This window comes from Parasteatoda tepidariorum, chromosome 3, assembly GCF_043381705.1.
Source record: "Parasteatoda tepidariorum isolate YZ-2023 chromosome 3, CAS_Ptep_4.0, whole genome shotgun sequence".
Taxonomy (NCBI): domain Eukaryota; kingdom Metazoa; phylum Arthropoda; class Arachnida; order Araneae; family Theridiidae; genus Parasteatoda; species Parasteatoda tepidariorum.
The window spans coordinates 42160757-42178586 of record NC_092206.1 but is presented as its reverse complement, the minus strand read 5'-3'; the positions used below and the strand labels follow the sequence as shown (position 1 = coordinate 42178586).

The window sequence follows — 17830 nt, the reverse complement described above, 5'->3', positions numbered from 1 at the left end:
ATGTCCTGCTCTTAATTAAATGCATAGTTGAGCCAAAAATAGATTTAAGAACAGGATGTGGCTTTTAAAAGTGTGAGAAAGTATTTCAAATAGAATAATTAATTAGGAAGAAGTTTTATAGCAGAGAAACTAACATAAAAAGATTAATTGAAGCTTTTTATGTTACATATATATATATATATATATATTTACTTTCGAAAATTTAATTAAATTTAAAATTATTTTTAAAAATGAGCAGCATGATTCATTAAAAACTATTTTATTCGTACTTAGTGAAAAGCTCATTAAATAAAAAAAATCTTCTGATGCCTACTTTAAATCTTAATAGAACTTAAAGAACAAGTGAAATTGCGTGAAATAAGGAAAATAAAATTTTGAGTAAATTAATTTCTTCTTTAAACATAAGTTATGAATTATTCATTGGCAAAAACTCGGTAAAAAGATCTTCATTAGATGTATGCGAAAGAAAAAAACATATCGAACATAAAATATATATAAATATGATACTTTAAGTAATTATGATGTATTTCATTTGTACAAGTTAAATTTAGTTTTTTTTCGATTAAATGTTCACAAAGGCAAAGTAACGCTAGAATATTTTGTAATTATTCAATATTTAAATTATATAGAAAAAAGATTTCAATAAGGAAGATTTTTTTTATTAATTCTCCCTTTTTTATTGTTTACTTAATTATTTTTATATCAAAACTTGGCTCTATTAAATTTGGATGTTTATTATATGATTTGAATTATGTTTTATCTGTAATTAAATTTAAGTAAAATGCATTTTTTTTGTAATTTTTCAGTGATGTAATTTTAAACGAAATGTAATTTATGTAATTTTTAGCAATGTTCAACCCCTCAGGGGGTATACCTCTTTTAGGTTAGCACTGTAAATCACACCCCCGGAGTGCTCCAGTGATCTGTCCTTCCTTCGTTTTCCTCTCCCTTTACTCCTACTTTCTCTTTTCTCTTACCCTTTGTCGTAGTCGCCAAATTTAATGGTGAGAGCTTTTCGTCTGTGCTCGATTACCTACCTGTTGTAGAGGATCCTGATAAGAAGAGACCACCCACGTTTTCGCCAAGCGTGGAGTCCCGTCGTGGGACCTTAAAATTATTAACAAATTGCACTCAATTAAATCAGATACTAACCCTTCACCTGCATTACGACTGCGTCACACAAAAATTATCCTAATCCATTTCCGAATCAACCACACTCGTTTAACGCATCTATATTTGCTGTTTTAAGAACCGTCTTCCCATTGCTACTCTAACAATATTAAAATCCAGTGCAACTTTTGATTAACCATATTTTAACTATTTGACCTTGTTCTAACTCTTATGGTCTTACTCTTTATGGTATTTTGGTAGTAGTCTTATTTTTTCTCGAGAGAATTTGTAAGGAGACACTCATAATCCTAACACTTTTTCCTTTCTGCGCTCAATTGGTATTTTATATTGTCTATAACTGTATTATCCTATTTACACTTTTATCTGATTTAATTCCTGTTTCGAACCTGTTTCATCTTGTTTTATAGTAATAATATTTTAGCTGATTTTATACATTTTCGAATACACTTGTTACATTGTGTAAATTTTATTAAGAAAAAAATAGCAGGATGCTTTTCGCCTTTGATTTGTTTTGAAACCGATTGTTAGGAGCAACATGCCCTTTTGCGGATCTTGTGCCATTAAACTCTACATTCAATTCAATAAAAGTGAACAAGTTTAGTTTAGTTTCTTATTATTTTCAATGCCTTCTCTTTTAACTACATATTTTCGCAAAATTACTTAAGTATCAAATCAATTCCTCTAATATTTTTATAAAGAAAAATCTTTAAGCTTACGTAGATATGTAAAAACGATTTGACGTATTTGATTTAAAATTATATACCCAATTTGGCATTTTTTTAGTTGAATGAAATAATTGGCAATGGGACAAAATTACAAAACTGATAAAGTATTCAAGCGTTTCTGAAAAAGTAAAAAAAAATATAAAAATTCTAAAATAAGTAAATAAAATTGAAATTAAAACTCCATTGAACTTCTGTTAAATTAGCAGCCTCGTTTAAATTCTTGTTAATTATATTACACTTTTCATCTCACAAATTGCCACTAACAATAACTTTATCATTGCCCATTTCGGCTCAAAATTGGTTCAATATGGGACCTATAAGAACATGCACCGAAGGACCAATATTGGGATGTCTACATTTTTTAATATCGGGCTAATATGAGGTCTATATAGGCTGAATAATATATATAAAATATCGGGTGAATCTCGCACTTTTATGTAAGGCCGATATTAATTGTAAAGTCACTGTAAAATATCAGGTAAAGAGGGCTATTCTATATAGGACCAATATCGGGAAAATAATAGCATTTTGATCCTTTATTGAGCCAAGATTCATGAATATTGGTCAAATAAGGGCCCAAATTATTTTGCTGCTTATGGCGTTGAGATTTAATACATTGTCGGAAACACTGAGAGAAAATGCTGGAGTTACTCTTGACATTTTTTTTACTATTATCAAGGTCAATATTTTTGTATTTCTTTTTATGAATGATGTTTAAATGGCGTTTTACGCACTGAATGATGTCTAAATAAGTGTTAATAATAAAAAATAAAACTTGAATTCTGATAAATGAATTGTTGTGACTAAATTCTTATGAACACAATTTGACAACTTACAAAGTACGTTGAGTGTCCATGCATCATGAATAACACTGTGAGGCAAGGCTGGATTTTCTGCTTTGCATAAAACTGTTTTTCCATTGTCTTCAGAATTGATAGTTAGATGAAAACTACTATACGTTATATTTCTATTTACAAAAAAGGATTGCCTGTTGTTTTGGATGATTTTATTATCAATCCACCAAGATAATTTAGCTGCCGGCCTTGAACCAGATGTCTCACAGTCAAGTCGAAGGTCAGTCCTTGCTTTCAAAGGCTTTGGAGTAGTTGTTATATGTACGTATAATGGACGCACTGAAAAATAATTAAATATTAATGTGTAACCTTTTTAGAATATGAAAAATTATACTATGATTAATTAAAATTGAAGGCATTCAAACTTCTCAAATAAATTGCTCCATGCATTTATTTTATATTTGTAATTTTACTATTGATGCATTGAACTACGGAAACTACATTTATACTAAATTAACAAATGGTATAAAATTAATAATTAATAAAGTTTTTATTTTTCGCATAGAACAAATTAAATATTGAATCTATTGAACCTATTTGACTTTTGAAAATGTCTTGGGAACATTAATTATTTGTTTCAAGTTTAGTTCAGTTACTGATTTCTTTTAGATGCCATATTGATCATAGAAACACTATTTATTTCAATTCATTTAAAAATATTCTATGTATGCAAACTATATGCTTTGAGGCGTTCACTAATTAAATTCAACACATACGAGTATTCTAAAAGAATGAATAAATGAATGGTATACGATAATTAAAACACACTTAATATTAACGTTTCGCGTATTTTCAAAATACTTAGTGCAACATTTAACAATCGTCTTATTTCCTATCACCTACAGCACGTATTTTAATTCATTCTGTATGAAAATAAGAGGAGCAAATTTTGAATTTAACTTAAGTAAATACTTATAACTAAAGCAAAATCACGTAAAACTTTATGCAGTGATTTAGTTCATATTTAGTATCTTTAAATACGTTTGTAATATACATAGTAACAGATAAAATTTTTGATTTACAAAAGGAAAAAAAAGGAAAAAACACCAATCTATTATTATAAGCATTTATGTTAGTCCACCATACAACTCAATCATGCATGGTTGAAAAAATACAATTCTGTCTTATAAAAATTAAATATACGGTATTTATATCATTCAATATCTGCAATTTTTCTATTTATACGGTAACAGTTTACAGGACGTTATAATTTTCAAAATTATAGATTTTATTACAGCACAATTAGTAAAAAATACAAAACTGAAGAGTAAACTTATCCAAATAAATTTGTATGAAATATGGTATTATGATAAAATTACCAAATTTTGCTACATTTACCAAGAATTATCAAGGATTATAAAATCATAAGGCGAAGTTTATTGTCTATGTCATTCAAATATTACCAAAATTCTTTGGTAAAAATTATCGAGCTTTTTGGTATTGCCATGCAGCTTGAAAGACGGAAATTCAACCATATTCTGATAGTTATGACAATCTTTTCTCAGTGCAATATGCATATATATTGTATTTTTTAAAGTCACTGCTTTGCATGGAAGTTTGAAGCTACATATTGTGTATTTAAATGTAAATACATTTTTTTTTATTTTGACTTTTCGTTATTTAATATTTCAATGTTAGTTGGTTTGACTATTTTGTGTATTACTCATGGTTCTCAGTTTCAAGTGCTACGGAGTTATTAATTTAACCACATATATTAAAAGTAAAGAGCTGCCAATTACAGAACGGAAAGAGGAAAAAATATTGCTTCTACAAATTATGCAAATGTAAGAAGCAAATATTGATTTATATCATGCTTACGGTTTAAATCAACGTAAACGGAAGTGCTGAGAGGGTCAGTGAGATTTGTGTTTGATGCTTGGCAAACAAGCTCCAGCATAAAATCAGATCTTCGAATTTCTTTTATTACTAGCTCATTTCTCACAAAACCTTTAGCAGTTCGAAAATAAGTTTCATCCAACATGTGGCCGTTCTTCCACCACGTTACAACAGGAGCAGGGTTTCCTAAGAGAAAAGAAAATAATGTTATTAGTGTTATAAAATACCGCTTTTAATAAAGTAATTTTTCATCATTCACAGGCAACAACTAAAACTACGATATTTAAATTAGATTTATATGCATATATATATATATACATATATATGTGACTAGGTGGCGCAGTTGGTTTGTCGTCGGCCTTCTGAGCCCAAGTCTGCGGGTTCCATCCCCGGCCCAGACACTGGATTTTCGGGATGTAGAAAATCCTCAGCGGCCATGTCGTATGATTATGCGGCATGTAAAAGATCCCTGAAGTGCCTTATTGGCATTTCCAGAAAAATTAAATTCCTAGTGCACTTTAGCATCCAAATAGAGTCTCGGTGCTGCCATCTAGTGTGGCAGAAGCTAGACGTCCAAATTAACATGGCCAACGGTATCTCACCCATTGTGGTGGTCCTGAAAAAGTGGATACCACTTCCGGAGAACGCACTAGATCTGCTCATCGGGAAGACTGATTGTGCAGCTCATTGGAAATAAAAAAAATATTCATATATATATATATATATATATAGGTTATTTTTTTCTCCCAATTGATTGCATACCGAATGTGAAGTAAATGAGTTATATTTTAAATGCTTAATTAATAATTTTAAAATATGTCTCATGTTATTTTTTTTAAACATAAACTATTCAAAATGATTCTGATTCTGAGAATATCATGAACAGTGCGCAAAATGAATGGACCGCCCGGAATTACCTTGGATTTAATGATCGGACCTTAAAGTATTAGAACTCATTCTTAATAATTCGTAGAGGCGACCTCAAATATACTTATTAATTAGGGCAAACTATATTTTAAATTAGGAAATCAGATACGAAAAAGTACTTTCGCTGAATAAACTTTCCTTTGTTTACGAATTCGGATTTCTGACCAGCAAAATATAGAATGTAACTGCTATCTGTGGAATACGATCATATATATATATAGTTCATATCATATATATAGTTTGGTCAGGAAAGCGATCCAAACTTTAGAGCTCTAAATGTTAATTTTACTTTTCACGTTTTTCACCATAATTTTCAGCGAATTGAAAAAATTTTGCGCATAGTTAATAAATTCGTTTATACAAAGATAATTCCATGCAAAAAATTTATTTTAGTCATTATTTATTATTTTTCATTATTTTTTATCATTTTATTAAATAATAGACGAAAAAATTTGAATTGTAAAGTATACATTTTCGAAAATAATTTAAAAGTTTGTAATTTTGAATAAAAAAATTTGAGCTAAGTTGGTTGAATAATTCTTTAGAAATGGAATTTTAAAGAAGTCGAATGTTTAAAATTTGATTTTTAGGAACTATTAAACAGAGTTTTCTCAAATTTTGTATTTTGACATGTTTTTAAAATTATGTAAAAAATTGTATGCCTTACAATTCAAAATATTTTCGTCTTTCATTTCATGAAATATCAAAAAATTATACTTTCACTAAATTTTTTTAACTTTGGATAATTGAATTTTAAGATTGAGTACAATATTTTTTCAATTCGCTTAAAAAATCCTCAAGATATGGTGAAATACGCAAAAAATAAAATTAGCTTTAAGGGGTTCTAACTTCTTATCGCTATCTTGACCAAAGGATTGGGACTATGCCCTCTATATATTGGGGATCAGAAATCTTAATTCGTCGAAAAAAGGAATATATTCATAGAAAGTTTATGTTGTCTGATTCCTTAACTTAAAATATCGTCTGGGCTAATTAATTAGCATATTTAAAGTCTCCCTCTCACACCATTAAGATTGAGTCCTAGAGCGTGAAGATTCAGTCATTGGTCCGTTTTCATTTTGCGAACGGTATATTCAGAATTCATTTACTTATTCAAAAGTTTAGGTATAATTTTTAATTTTCAAATATTTTTAATTAAATATGAATCTTATATTATTTTTAAAACCATTTTTCTAATAGACAATTAATTTTAAGAAATGTTATAACAAAATTTTCTTGGAAATGACTCACATATATCTCTGTATGCGGTTTTGACAGTGATTATAGGATTTTTTAGATGCTAAATCTGAGAAAGAAAAATACTTAAATAAATTTTTATGAATTTCTGTATGTCATTTGTAGAAATTTAGCGTATTTACATACAAAATTTTTCACTTTCACTCATTAAATTCAGAACTATAAAAACTGACAAAAGTGACTAATTCTTGTGAGCAGAAAATGGTGTATTTACCTTCTTCGGCTTCGCAATGTAAGGAAAGACGAGATCCTTCGTCATATGGTCCAGCCAAGTTTTTAAGTTTTTGACCTCTGTCATCCATTATTACAACTGTTTGGGGAGGCACTGCAAAAACGATTTTCATAAGTACAATCTTCATCATTATGCTAGGTGAAATCTCCGTTTAATGTATCATAGTTTTAATATATTTAAATTGCATGAATCAAACCGAACTTTTCTGAGAAAAGTATTTTTTTAGTGCCTATTCTAATAATTTTCTAACTCAAATTTATTAGGAGCAGAATTCTAAACTTATTAAGTAAATCAGTAAACATTTGCATGAATAACTAACATTATTACTAATAATCAATACAATAAAATTGATGGTTAAGTCAACTAAGGTTTAAGTATGGTTTTTTTAGAGTAATAATTAAAATACTGATAATTACGTTTTTTTGATGGATTTCAATTAAGTTCATTGTCAAATTAGAAAGAAAAAATGATTTCTATACGATGTGTAGTAAGCTACATCTTTTTTTGACAGATACGCAGTTATATTTAACAAAAAATAATTAGTATAATATTAGTAGTAATAATAATATTAATAGTAGTATGATATTAACATTAATAGTTGCATACTATTAATATTAATTGTAACATTAATAGTAATGAAAAATACTTATATTTATTTGCAATGAAATAAGATATAAATAAATGTTTACTTTAAATAAGCACTGAAATGACAGGAATCATTAAATTAATTTACGTAAGTGTAAAGTTTGTAAAGCGTTTAACATATACTAAAATCATTTTTTCCCTAAAATGACACACTGAATTTAAAAGAAAGGATTTCATTTTTTTATCGTTGAGAAGTTTCTTATTTTGAATCCATGTTCTTTTACTTTTAAGTTACATATAAATTGATGTTTGGGTAAACAACAAATGATAACAGTACTACATATTATAACTGAAAAAAAGGTAGCAAAGAATTCAGGATAAAGATTTTTTCTACCCTTGAAAGAATTATTATTCTTGGTTGAAAGACTGATACCGAAGCTGGATAGTGTACTTAAGGTTTATGTATATTCTTTTTAGAGTAATAAATAAAATACTGATAATTACTCATTTCCGATAGATTTAAATTAAGTTTATTGTCATATTGGAAATAAAAAAAAACAATTTCTATATGGTGTGAAGTGAACTACATCTTTTTTTTGTCAAGTACGCAGCAATAGTTTAAAGAAATAATAATGAAAATTACTTATATTTATTTTAAATGGAATAAGTTATAAATAAATGCTTACTTTAAATAAGCACTAAAAAAACAGGAAGCATTATATTTATTTTCATAAGTATAAAGTTTGTAAATCGTTTAACAAGTACTGAAATCCTTTTCTCGTTAAAATGTCACATTGGATTTATAAGAAAGGATTTCATTTTTTTATCAGTGTGAAGTTTCTTATTTCAAATCCTTGTCCTTTTACTTTCAAGTTACATAAAAAATTTGATGTTTGGGTAAATAACAAATGATAACATTACCAGATATGATAACTCAAAACAAAGGTAACAAAGAATTCTGGATAAAGATTTTTTCTTCGCCTGAAAGAATTCTTATACTTGGTTGAAAGACTGATACCGAAGATGGATAGTGTACTTAAAAGATTTGCGAGAACATTTTTTGGGGAAAAAAGTAATACCGAAAAGGGTTTCTTGCTTCTCTGTAGATTTGTCAGTTAAAAAACGAAAAGCAATAATGCATCTAGGGAGATTGATCGGCTTAATACTTAGCAAAATTTAAAGAATTACTTTCCTTTTTTAGGCTTAAGAACATTTATTCTTACAAATTTCGAAAATAAAACCTGAGTTTTTAAAGCTGTGAACATAAATATTTTTTAATCGAACATTTTCCAAGCCTTTAGATAAATATAATTTGTAACACTTTAAAATACATTTATGCTACGTATTATTTGTTTTCGTTATTTTTCTCTTATATTTTGCTGTTATTTTAGCAGAGTCAAATAAACCATGCTACAACAGTGTATTAAATAATATTGTTTGACTTATGGCTAAATCATAAGCAAGTTGCTAAATAAAGTGACGTAATTGAAAAAAAAATCAAAACAAGTATAAATTACGAATGAATTATTAAGTCTTAAAAAGATATTAAGGAATGCATAGTATGCTTGATGATAATACACAAAAAGGCGTTTTGTATTTGAATGCATAGTACGTATAGTTGGCAATAGAATTGCATAACACGCATAGTTAACATACAGAAACGTGTAGTGCTATCTTAATGATACAACAGCCTGACATCAAGAAGATTTTGAATCAAATGTTGGTCATTTAACGGTTGTCTCTTGGTTTCCTACATTTCATCAATATCAACATTATGTCTGGAATCATTAATGTAGGAAAATCTTCCGCACTCTATTAGAAATAGTTATCAGCCTTTTCGTTATATATAAAACTTGTTTAAAACATTCTTCAAAAAATATCGTATGGATATTTGAATTCCAATTAAAATGCGTCGGTAAACGATATAAAATGGTAAAAATAAAAAATTTTAAATTTTATTCTTTTTATACTGGGTGATTGTCTCTATTTCACTGCACCTCGCACATATTATGAGAAAAAAATATGTTCAAAATTACCAGAATTTGGGAAAAATTAATATGGTATTTTAAAAGTACTCCATATTATTAGAGAGATTTTGTATAGGATTATGGTTCTCCTAACTCCAACGTCAACGCTATTTGAGTTTCACAAGTTATGTGAGAAAATTTCCCTACAAATCGCTGCGTCTTCAAAGTCTTAGAGAATAAAATTAGTGTTATGGTTGAAGAAAGTCAAACGCTATGGTGAAGCTTCCAGTTCAGATTTCTTTCTTTTTCCCTTCACACAGCGGAAAAATTCTGGTAAAATTATAGTACTGTAATGACATTTATAGTTAAAAAAAAACATATTTTTTGCTAATAAAATTAAAATGTGCCATATTTATACCATATGGTAACGGATTACCCGAAATTCTGGTTATCAAAATTAGAGTTCTTTTTATCGCCCATTTAGTAAAAAGTACAAAACTGAAAAGTAAATTTAACCGAGTGAAAGATTTTTATAGCATGATCTAATGTATCATAATAAAATTACCAAATTTTATAACATATACAAATTTTTATCACATATTATAAAACCGTATTTTAATTTTAGTTTTCACAAAATCATTACAGAAGCACTTCGCTCAAAATTACCGAAGCCAGAGTTTTTTAGTTAGCCATAAAGCCAGAAACACGATTAAGTTGGCCATATTCTGCTAGTTTTGATCATGCATTTTTCCACTGTACCATAAGTTGGCGTTTTTTTTTTTTATAATCAATGAAAGCAACACTAAGAAATTGCAATTACCTATTATATTAAGCTTTACTATCCTGGTATCAATCCTTGATCTTTTATATTCTATTCGACATTTATATATTCCTTCATCATCAACATGTGTCGGTTTAATTTTTAAGGTCGGTGGATATTCGCTAGTATCAAAATAAGATCTATCTTTAAGTGCTTTTGCAGGAAAATGCTTTGCTTGCTCCGGATGACCTTTTCGAAAATCCAAAGTATAGATGGGTGATTTTGAGCCTTCTCGAAACCACAGGATCAGGGATATCAACTCTGGATCTTTGGGAATTGCAATGTTACATGGAAGACTTGCCTCACCTCCAGATACAGCTAAGAATTCTCGAATAGGTACTGAAAAAGAATATTAAAGTTCTGAGTTTGAATGGAAAAAAAATTATATTTTTTGTAATTCTATAATAAATATATAATATATACAACATAGAGAATATACGTAAGTCATAGGATAGTTGATTTTTAAAAAAGAAATTCTGATTCCATAGGATCAAAGTTTCAAGTCTGTTAAAATTATCGTCTTCATCTGATAAAATATGGATTTCAAAATATATGATAAAACATATATTTTGAAATCCATATTGTACTTTAAAGCTAATTAATAAAAATGCTCAACAATCTATTTAGCGTTTCTGCAAGTTTTCAATCGGTAGTGCTTCACGCTGTCGTGCCACAGGTCCCTGGTTTGATCCTTGGGCTGGGAAAGGTTGACTCAGCCTTTCCCTTCAGTGGGTCGATAAATGAGTATCAAGCATGCTTGGGAACTAAACACTGGGGACTCCACGTTCGGCTGACCACCTGACCGGAACATCTGCTCCTGCACCCCAGAGCCCAAGGTCAAGAAAGCTGTGATGAGCACAGTAGGCCTTGGCCCTCTATGGGCTGTCGCGCCGCTGAGTTCAGTTTACAAGCGTTCAATGCGCTATCCTATGCGCTTTTTTTGGTGGAAAAGAAATTATCAAAGAAATTATCAATTATCAATTATCATATTATTATTCAGAGAAATTATCTAAATATCTGTCTATATTTACTTACGTTATTCTCAAAAAGGTATTGAAAATATAGTTCTCTTATCATGTTTAATATCTATCTCTTACCATTTATAATCTTATTGTCCAAGAGTTTTAAGATTTACTTTTACATTTTAAACTAATGGAATGAAACTAAAAAGACTATTTGACACGTTTCTATTATTATAAAAGCCGAAGTCTTTTTTTAAGAAATGAGTCATGCTAATTTCACATCTTTTAAAATTGTGATTAAAATCCGTATTCTTGTTGTTTAATTATTCATTTAAGTAATAGTGCTAATTAATAAAATAAAGTGTACAGACATCGAGATGATAAAAGTCATGGGATAGCAATATGCAACTATAAAGATGGCAGTAGTATCACGTATAGACTGCAATTATGTGTAATGCACTGCTTGACTTTTATTTATTTTCAAGTTATTCATCTGAGAATGTTTCTGATGTAATTATGACTACCTGACAAGAATTAACGGACTTTGAAAGTCAGATGACCGTCGGAGCTAGAGGCATGAGACTTTCTCTTCTGTAATTTGTGAATTACTTCAACATTTCTATATTTACAGAGTTAAGAATGGGCCGAGGATACCTATTATCAGGCATAACCCCTAACCCTGGACAACGTAGTAGCCGACCATCTGCACTTAATGATCGAGATTGCCGAGGTGTGCGTAAAACTGTCAGTGTTAATAGACAAATATTGAGTAAAATAACCGAAAGTGTCAATACGGGTCGTAAAACACACATGTCCGTTACAGGACTTTTTGTCAAAATTTGCTGTATTGGGATATGGCAGTAGAAGATCAACTCAAGTGCTTGAACTATTAGCACGACATCACGTCATGCGCCTCCCCTGGAGTCATTGCCATATTAGTTGGACCCTAGACGACTGGAAATGCTGTAGCTTGATCAGATGAGTTACGGTTTCAGCTGGTCAAAGTTGATGGCAGAATTCACACATGTGTGGCATGAAGCCATGGACCTAAGTTGTCGAATACTGGCAATTTGTAACTAGTACTGTCTAAGTACTGGAAAATCTGGTAGTTGCTCCATAGTGTTGTCTGTTGATTTTTCCTGACATGAACTAGGTTTTATAGTCCGATTGCACCAATCATTGATTGGAAATTGTGGTGGTTAGTTATTAGGAGACCACTTGCAGCGAATCATGGACTTCGTGTATCTAAACAACGATGGAATAGTTATGGATGTCGCCTTAATTGTTTACGACTTGTTGGAGAATATTCCAGACAGTGCCAGCTAATGATTTGGCCACCTAGATCAACTGGCATGAATCTCTCCGAATATTTATGGGGTATAATCAAGAAGTCTGTTCATGTGCAAAATACTACACTCTAGAACACTTTTCCAATTATGGACAACTATTGCGGTAAAATATTCCTGAAAAAAATAATTTCAACTAAACTGTCCATGACGCGTTGAATTGCTGCACTTCGTAGAGCGAGAGGAGATCCGACACAATATAAAAAGTATCCTACAACTTTAATCACTTCAGTGTATAAAGCTTATTAAAGCACCATGAAACATTTATACAAAATAAAATAAAATATTAGTTTCTTTTTATTTTATTTGGAAGAATTAAAAATGAATTCTACCCACGGTATTCTAGTCGCTAATTAATTGAACAATTCTCCCCACTTCAGAATAACAGTGAGCGTTACAGATAATTAAAAATTACTGTTCTGGCAGAGATGATGCCCTCACTTAAATGTAATAACTACTAACAGAGGAAAATTAAGCGTGCATTCTGATACTTATAAGCTGCGATAAGTTGAACTATTTATACAAATTTTTATTTAAAAAGACTCTTTACTGTATCTGAAAATCAAATTGATTTCGAAGGAAGCTTCTTACTAAAATATGAGTAACTATGCCTAATTTTTCACAGTGAAATGGCCAGTCATGACGCCTTCCAGTTTCATATAAGTGAAATTAATAAAAAATAAAGGCTAACTGTAATAAAAAAAAATAATATTCGGTCTCTCATGTATTAGCCCATTTTTAAAGAAATTTAACACGAGAACTGTTAGTTTAAAAAATTTTAACTTTGCAGTAATAAATAAAAAAATAAAAATAACAATAATGTTTTGTCTTTAGCGGATACATCTGCTTCTGTAAGGATTTACTAGTGACTACTGTGGTTCTTTGTAGTATTAAAGTAGTAAAAATAATAAGCCTAAACATTAAATTTATAAATGCTAGGTTGCTAAAAAAATAAACAACAATTTCAGTTAAAACATTAACATTTACACTGTATTGAAAATAATATTAAAATATTTGAATTTTATGAAAATAATCGAAAGTTACCCAATCAGTTTGTACATCGTAATTTAATGTGAAGAAGAATTAGAATAGTCAGTATTTCTAATTTATAAGAAAATTTCAAGAACAAATTTGTCATAAATGTATAATATTCATTTTAGGTAAACTTTGCTACATAATCTACGTATAATAAACAGGATTTTTAAATTAAAATTGGAAAAATTTACATTATATCAAGTTTGTTATACGAAATTCTCTAACTTAGAGTTTCACCTAAGCAACTTCATTGAAGTTTCACGTGACATTAAACTCTTACCTCGTTTGAATTATAGTCTTTACGTGATTCTATTTTCTTTACTAATGGGAACTCCTTCTTTTATTTCCTTTGACAAGTTTTATAAGGAAAATATAAGTTATTGCATATATTACGAATCTCAGAAATTTAGTGGGAAATTCTGAACTGGATTAAAAATACTAGATTAAAATGTAGGCATTTATATAATATATGAAGAAAAAGAATCATTAAGCACGCACAACGGAATATTTCTCTGCTTTGCATGATTATTAAGAACGTGACTTGGTTTGAAATTAAAGTAATCTCTTGATTCACGATACGAGTGAAAATAATAGGCACAATTTTAATCCACTATTCTATAGAAATATTCTTATTTCGTACTTTTCCTGATAAAATTTTTTGAATCATAAATTAATTTATATTAAAAAGAAACTAAGCATTAAAAGTTTCTATACGTTTTTAAAATTTGTTTAGTTTAGCTCAATTTGTTTAATAATTAAATTTAATCATTTTAGAACCTAAGAAATTGAAAAATCTTAAAACTAAATATTCAATTAATGCACCATGCTCGAAATTACTTTTCGAACGATACTGTAAGTTTATGTGTTATAAATTTGTATGTTTATACAGCGCAATAATAATATAAATAAGTGGAAATAAATTTAAATAATGGTAATATTAAATCAAATTATCCAATCTTAACGAAAATTCTGATCAATGCCGTACACAAATATACTTAAAAAAAAAAAGAAAANGATTAAAAATAAAAAGTATATATATAAACTCATGTTTGTGAAAATTGCAACACCATGAGGGACTTACGCGAGTGAGTTGAAATTTTCAGGAAATGCAAAGTAGAGCATAATATGCAAAATTGATTAGAATTTCAGACCCGTAGCGCATGTGTATGCTGAGAAGCGCCCTCTGAACGGCGGATGGATCCGAATAAATAGACAGCTGTAGCGAGGCGTGTATGGTTATTGGTGGTTATCTGCTAGTGGTAAACGCTAGCTCAGACGTTATTTATGCCTCTTCGACGAAAGAGAGTCCAGATTTCAAGAACTTACGGAGTTTGAAAGGGGGAGAATCATCGGCCTTCGTAAAGCTGGATTGTCTTATAGTGCAGTAGCCACTCGTGTGCAGCGTAACAGCAGCACAGTGATGCGTGTTTGGAAGCAGTGGACGGACGAGTGTCAGACAACTCGGAAATCCGGCAGTGGACCACGAAATGTCACGTCAGCTCGCGATGATAGACACCTGGTCCGCATAGCGCTGACATATCGTACGGCTCCCTCTAGACAACTGGCAGCACAGTGATCAATAGCTACAGGTGTTTCATTGTGTGCTTCGTCAATTCGTAGACGTCAACTGCAGAATGGACTGCGAGCAAGGACTCCTTTATACAGGATCACCATCACGCTAAGCCACAGCCGCCTGCGGCTACAATGTGCCAATCAGCATAGGGACTGTCGTGCTGATTGGCAGCGTGTCGCGTTTTCTGACGAATCCCGCTTTAATTTGTGGTAACATGATGGCCGCATTCGTGTCAGACGCTATGCCGGTGAACGCCACCTTCCGAAGTACATTATCGAACTCCAATAGCATATCATGGACGATCTCAATTGCTACGAATTGTGGGCAATCTGCCCGCCTCATATTGCTAGGTTTGTTCAATCCTTCCTTGCATTGCGGCAGGTACAGCTTCTTCCTTGGCCTGCGTGTTCCCCAGATATGTCACCGATTGAACATGCGTGTCATTTCGTTGGTCGGTGCCTCTCTCGTGATCCTCGTCCGGTAGCTTCTACAGGCGAACTTTAGGTACGCATACAAACTATATGGAATGCTCTTCCTCAGACAGACATTCAAAATTTGCAAGACTCCATGCCACGTCGTGTAGCAGCGCTTATTGCGGTGCGTGGTGGCTACGCAAAATACTGATTTCGATCTCTTGTTTTTGCTTGTTTCCTTTGAAAGTTTAATCATTTATTTGTACCACTACCACTCAACTGTTTATTAAATTTCATTCAATTATGACGATTCCTTCATGGTGTTGCACTTTTCACAAACATGGGTTTACATATGTAATCCGGAAAACAAAAAATTTTGTTGTTGCACGCTCCCATTGGCCAGCAGTGCTAGACCAGGTTCATGACGTTGTACACCCTCAAAAAATCCAACACCGTTAATGGATCATCTAATAAATCCTATTTGGTGAGCCCTAAATATAATAAGAATATATAATATCTTCATCAGCTCACACGATTATATTTGCAGAACGGATTTTCTTTCTAATATTGCTACAATATAACCAGAGAAATATATATCGTTACATTGGTGTGAGAAGCACTCAAAAGAGAAATTGAAACAAAATAGAACCCAATAAGTAAACAATGTATATCACGTACAAAAACAGAAAACAAAATGTGGAGAAAAGGTAGAACAAAGCACTAAACGAAATATATAAAGCAAATAGTGAAATCAAATGAATTTACATGTAACTTTCAAGAATGATTCTAAATATTTTTCAAATAAGATTGCCAGATTACAAAATATGAAAACAAAAGCTGAAATGGAGCTAAAAGCGAAAATCAAGTGAGTTTGTTTTATGACGAGTTCCTATTGCAGTACTGAAGCACTTTTAATTTGTTAGTTACCAAGGATTAGCCCGAAGATAAATGTGAGCAAGGTAACGTTATTATGCTGGATAATTTTTAAAAAAATGTAGTTAATAAGGTTGATATTTAATTATACAATTTAATGATTCTAGAAAATTAAAATTTATTTAAAAATGGATAATTGCTCCCTCTGCCCAGATTTTTAGCCACGGATTTGCCTGAATTGGGTATGCTCATGGTAAAATGATACAATAGCAAACTAACTTCATAATTAACTTTTCCATTGTAGAAATAATTATTAAAAAGTCACAAATTAATCAGATTTTCTCAATAATCAAAATTGCAATTGAGGATATTCTTAAAATCATAGTAAGAACTCAAAAGGACATATTTTAGTTTCGAAAGGGGAATCAAAAGTCGCAATGAAATTAATTTAATTTTTTATTTAATTCTAAAATCAGTTGATTATTAGTGATAATCCAGGAAAAACCTTTTTAATAATATTGTTACTTACAATTACATTAACTTATTATGAAATTCATTATTATAAGCATTACCATACCAAAACTTTTATTAACTAATGCGTTTTTCTTAAAAAAATTTGAAATAAAATACTGACTACACTGAAAAACAAAAGTTTCAAGAATTACGAGAAGTTTTAATTTGTAACCACGATAATTTTAAAAGCTTATTTGATTTTTGAAATTATATATAAGGAAGAAGAATGAAACATTTTCTAAGGAGAATTAGACAATAACAAAGTTTGAGTGCAAGTAATTCAAACGTAACCAATAAGAACTTTCAACCTTTGTTTACATTTGTATGAATTTATAAAATAAACATTAATTCTTAATAATTGTAGTGTAATGCTCTGTTTCATTATTTAAAATGTTTAGTAGTCATAAAAGTGATTGGAGAATTCTAAATAATAAAATATATTATGATATATATATATATATATATATATATATATATATGAAAATATTTATCCCTCAACATTTTCAAATTAGAGTTTTAACAAATAGGTGGAATATTAAATATGAAATCCAGAAAACGGTGCTACTTAGAAATAAACTAAGGAAACAAACATTACAAAGAAAATAAACAGTAACAATCAGAAGAGATATTGATGTCGCATCTTCAGTAGGGGTGCAAAGTTAATAAAAGGAAACAATTTCACATGGAAAATAAAGGATGTTTGTAACTCAGAATATAATTATGGCTGGCACAACAGTACTAAAGTTATCAAATTCCAGTAATTATTATTATTATTTTTTTT

The 17830-nt window shown here is 30.0% G+C and overlaps 1 protein-coding gene across 1 annotated transcript in view; it reads right to left on the bottom strand.

The window, feature by feature from the left end:
- Nucleotides 1-17830, bottom strand: part of LOC107452856 (nephrin) — a 61205-nt gene that overhangs the window by 19289 nt on the left and 24086 nt on the right. The window contains exons 2-5 of the mRNA XM_016069478.3: nucleotides 10335-10673; nucleotides 6945-7055; nucleotides 4529-4732; nucleotides 2693-2989 (exon numbers count right to left, since the gene is read on the bottom strand). Of these exons, the coding sequence (XP_015924964.1) occupies nucleotides 2693-2989; nucleotides 4529-4732; nucleotides 6945-7055; nucleotides 10335-10673 (951 nt within the window). The remainder of the gene's footprint in view (nucleotides 1-2692; nucleotides 2990-4528; nucleotides 4733-6944; nucleotides 7056-10334; nucleotides 10674-17830) is intronic.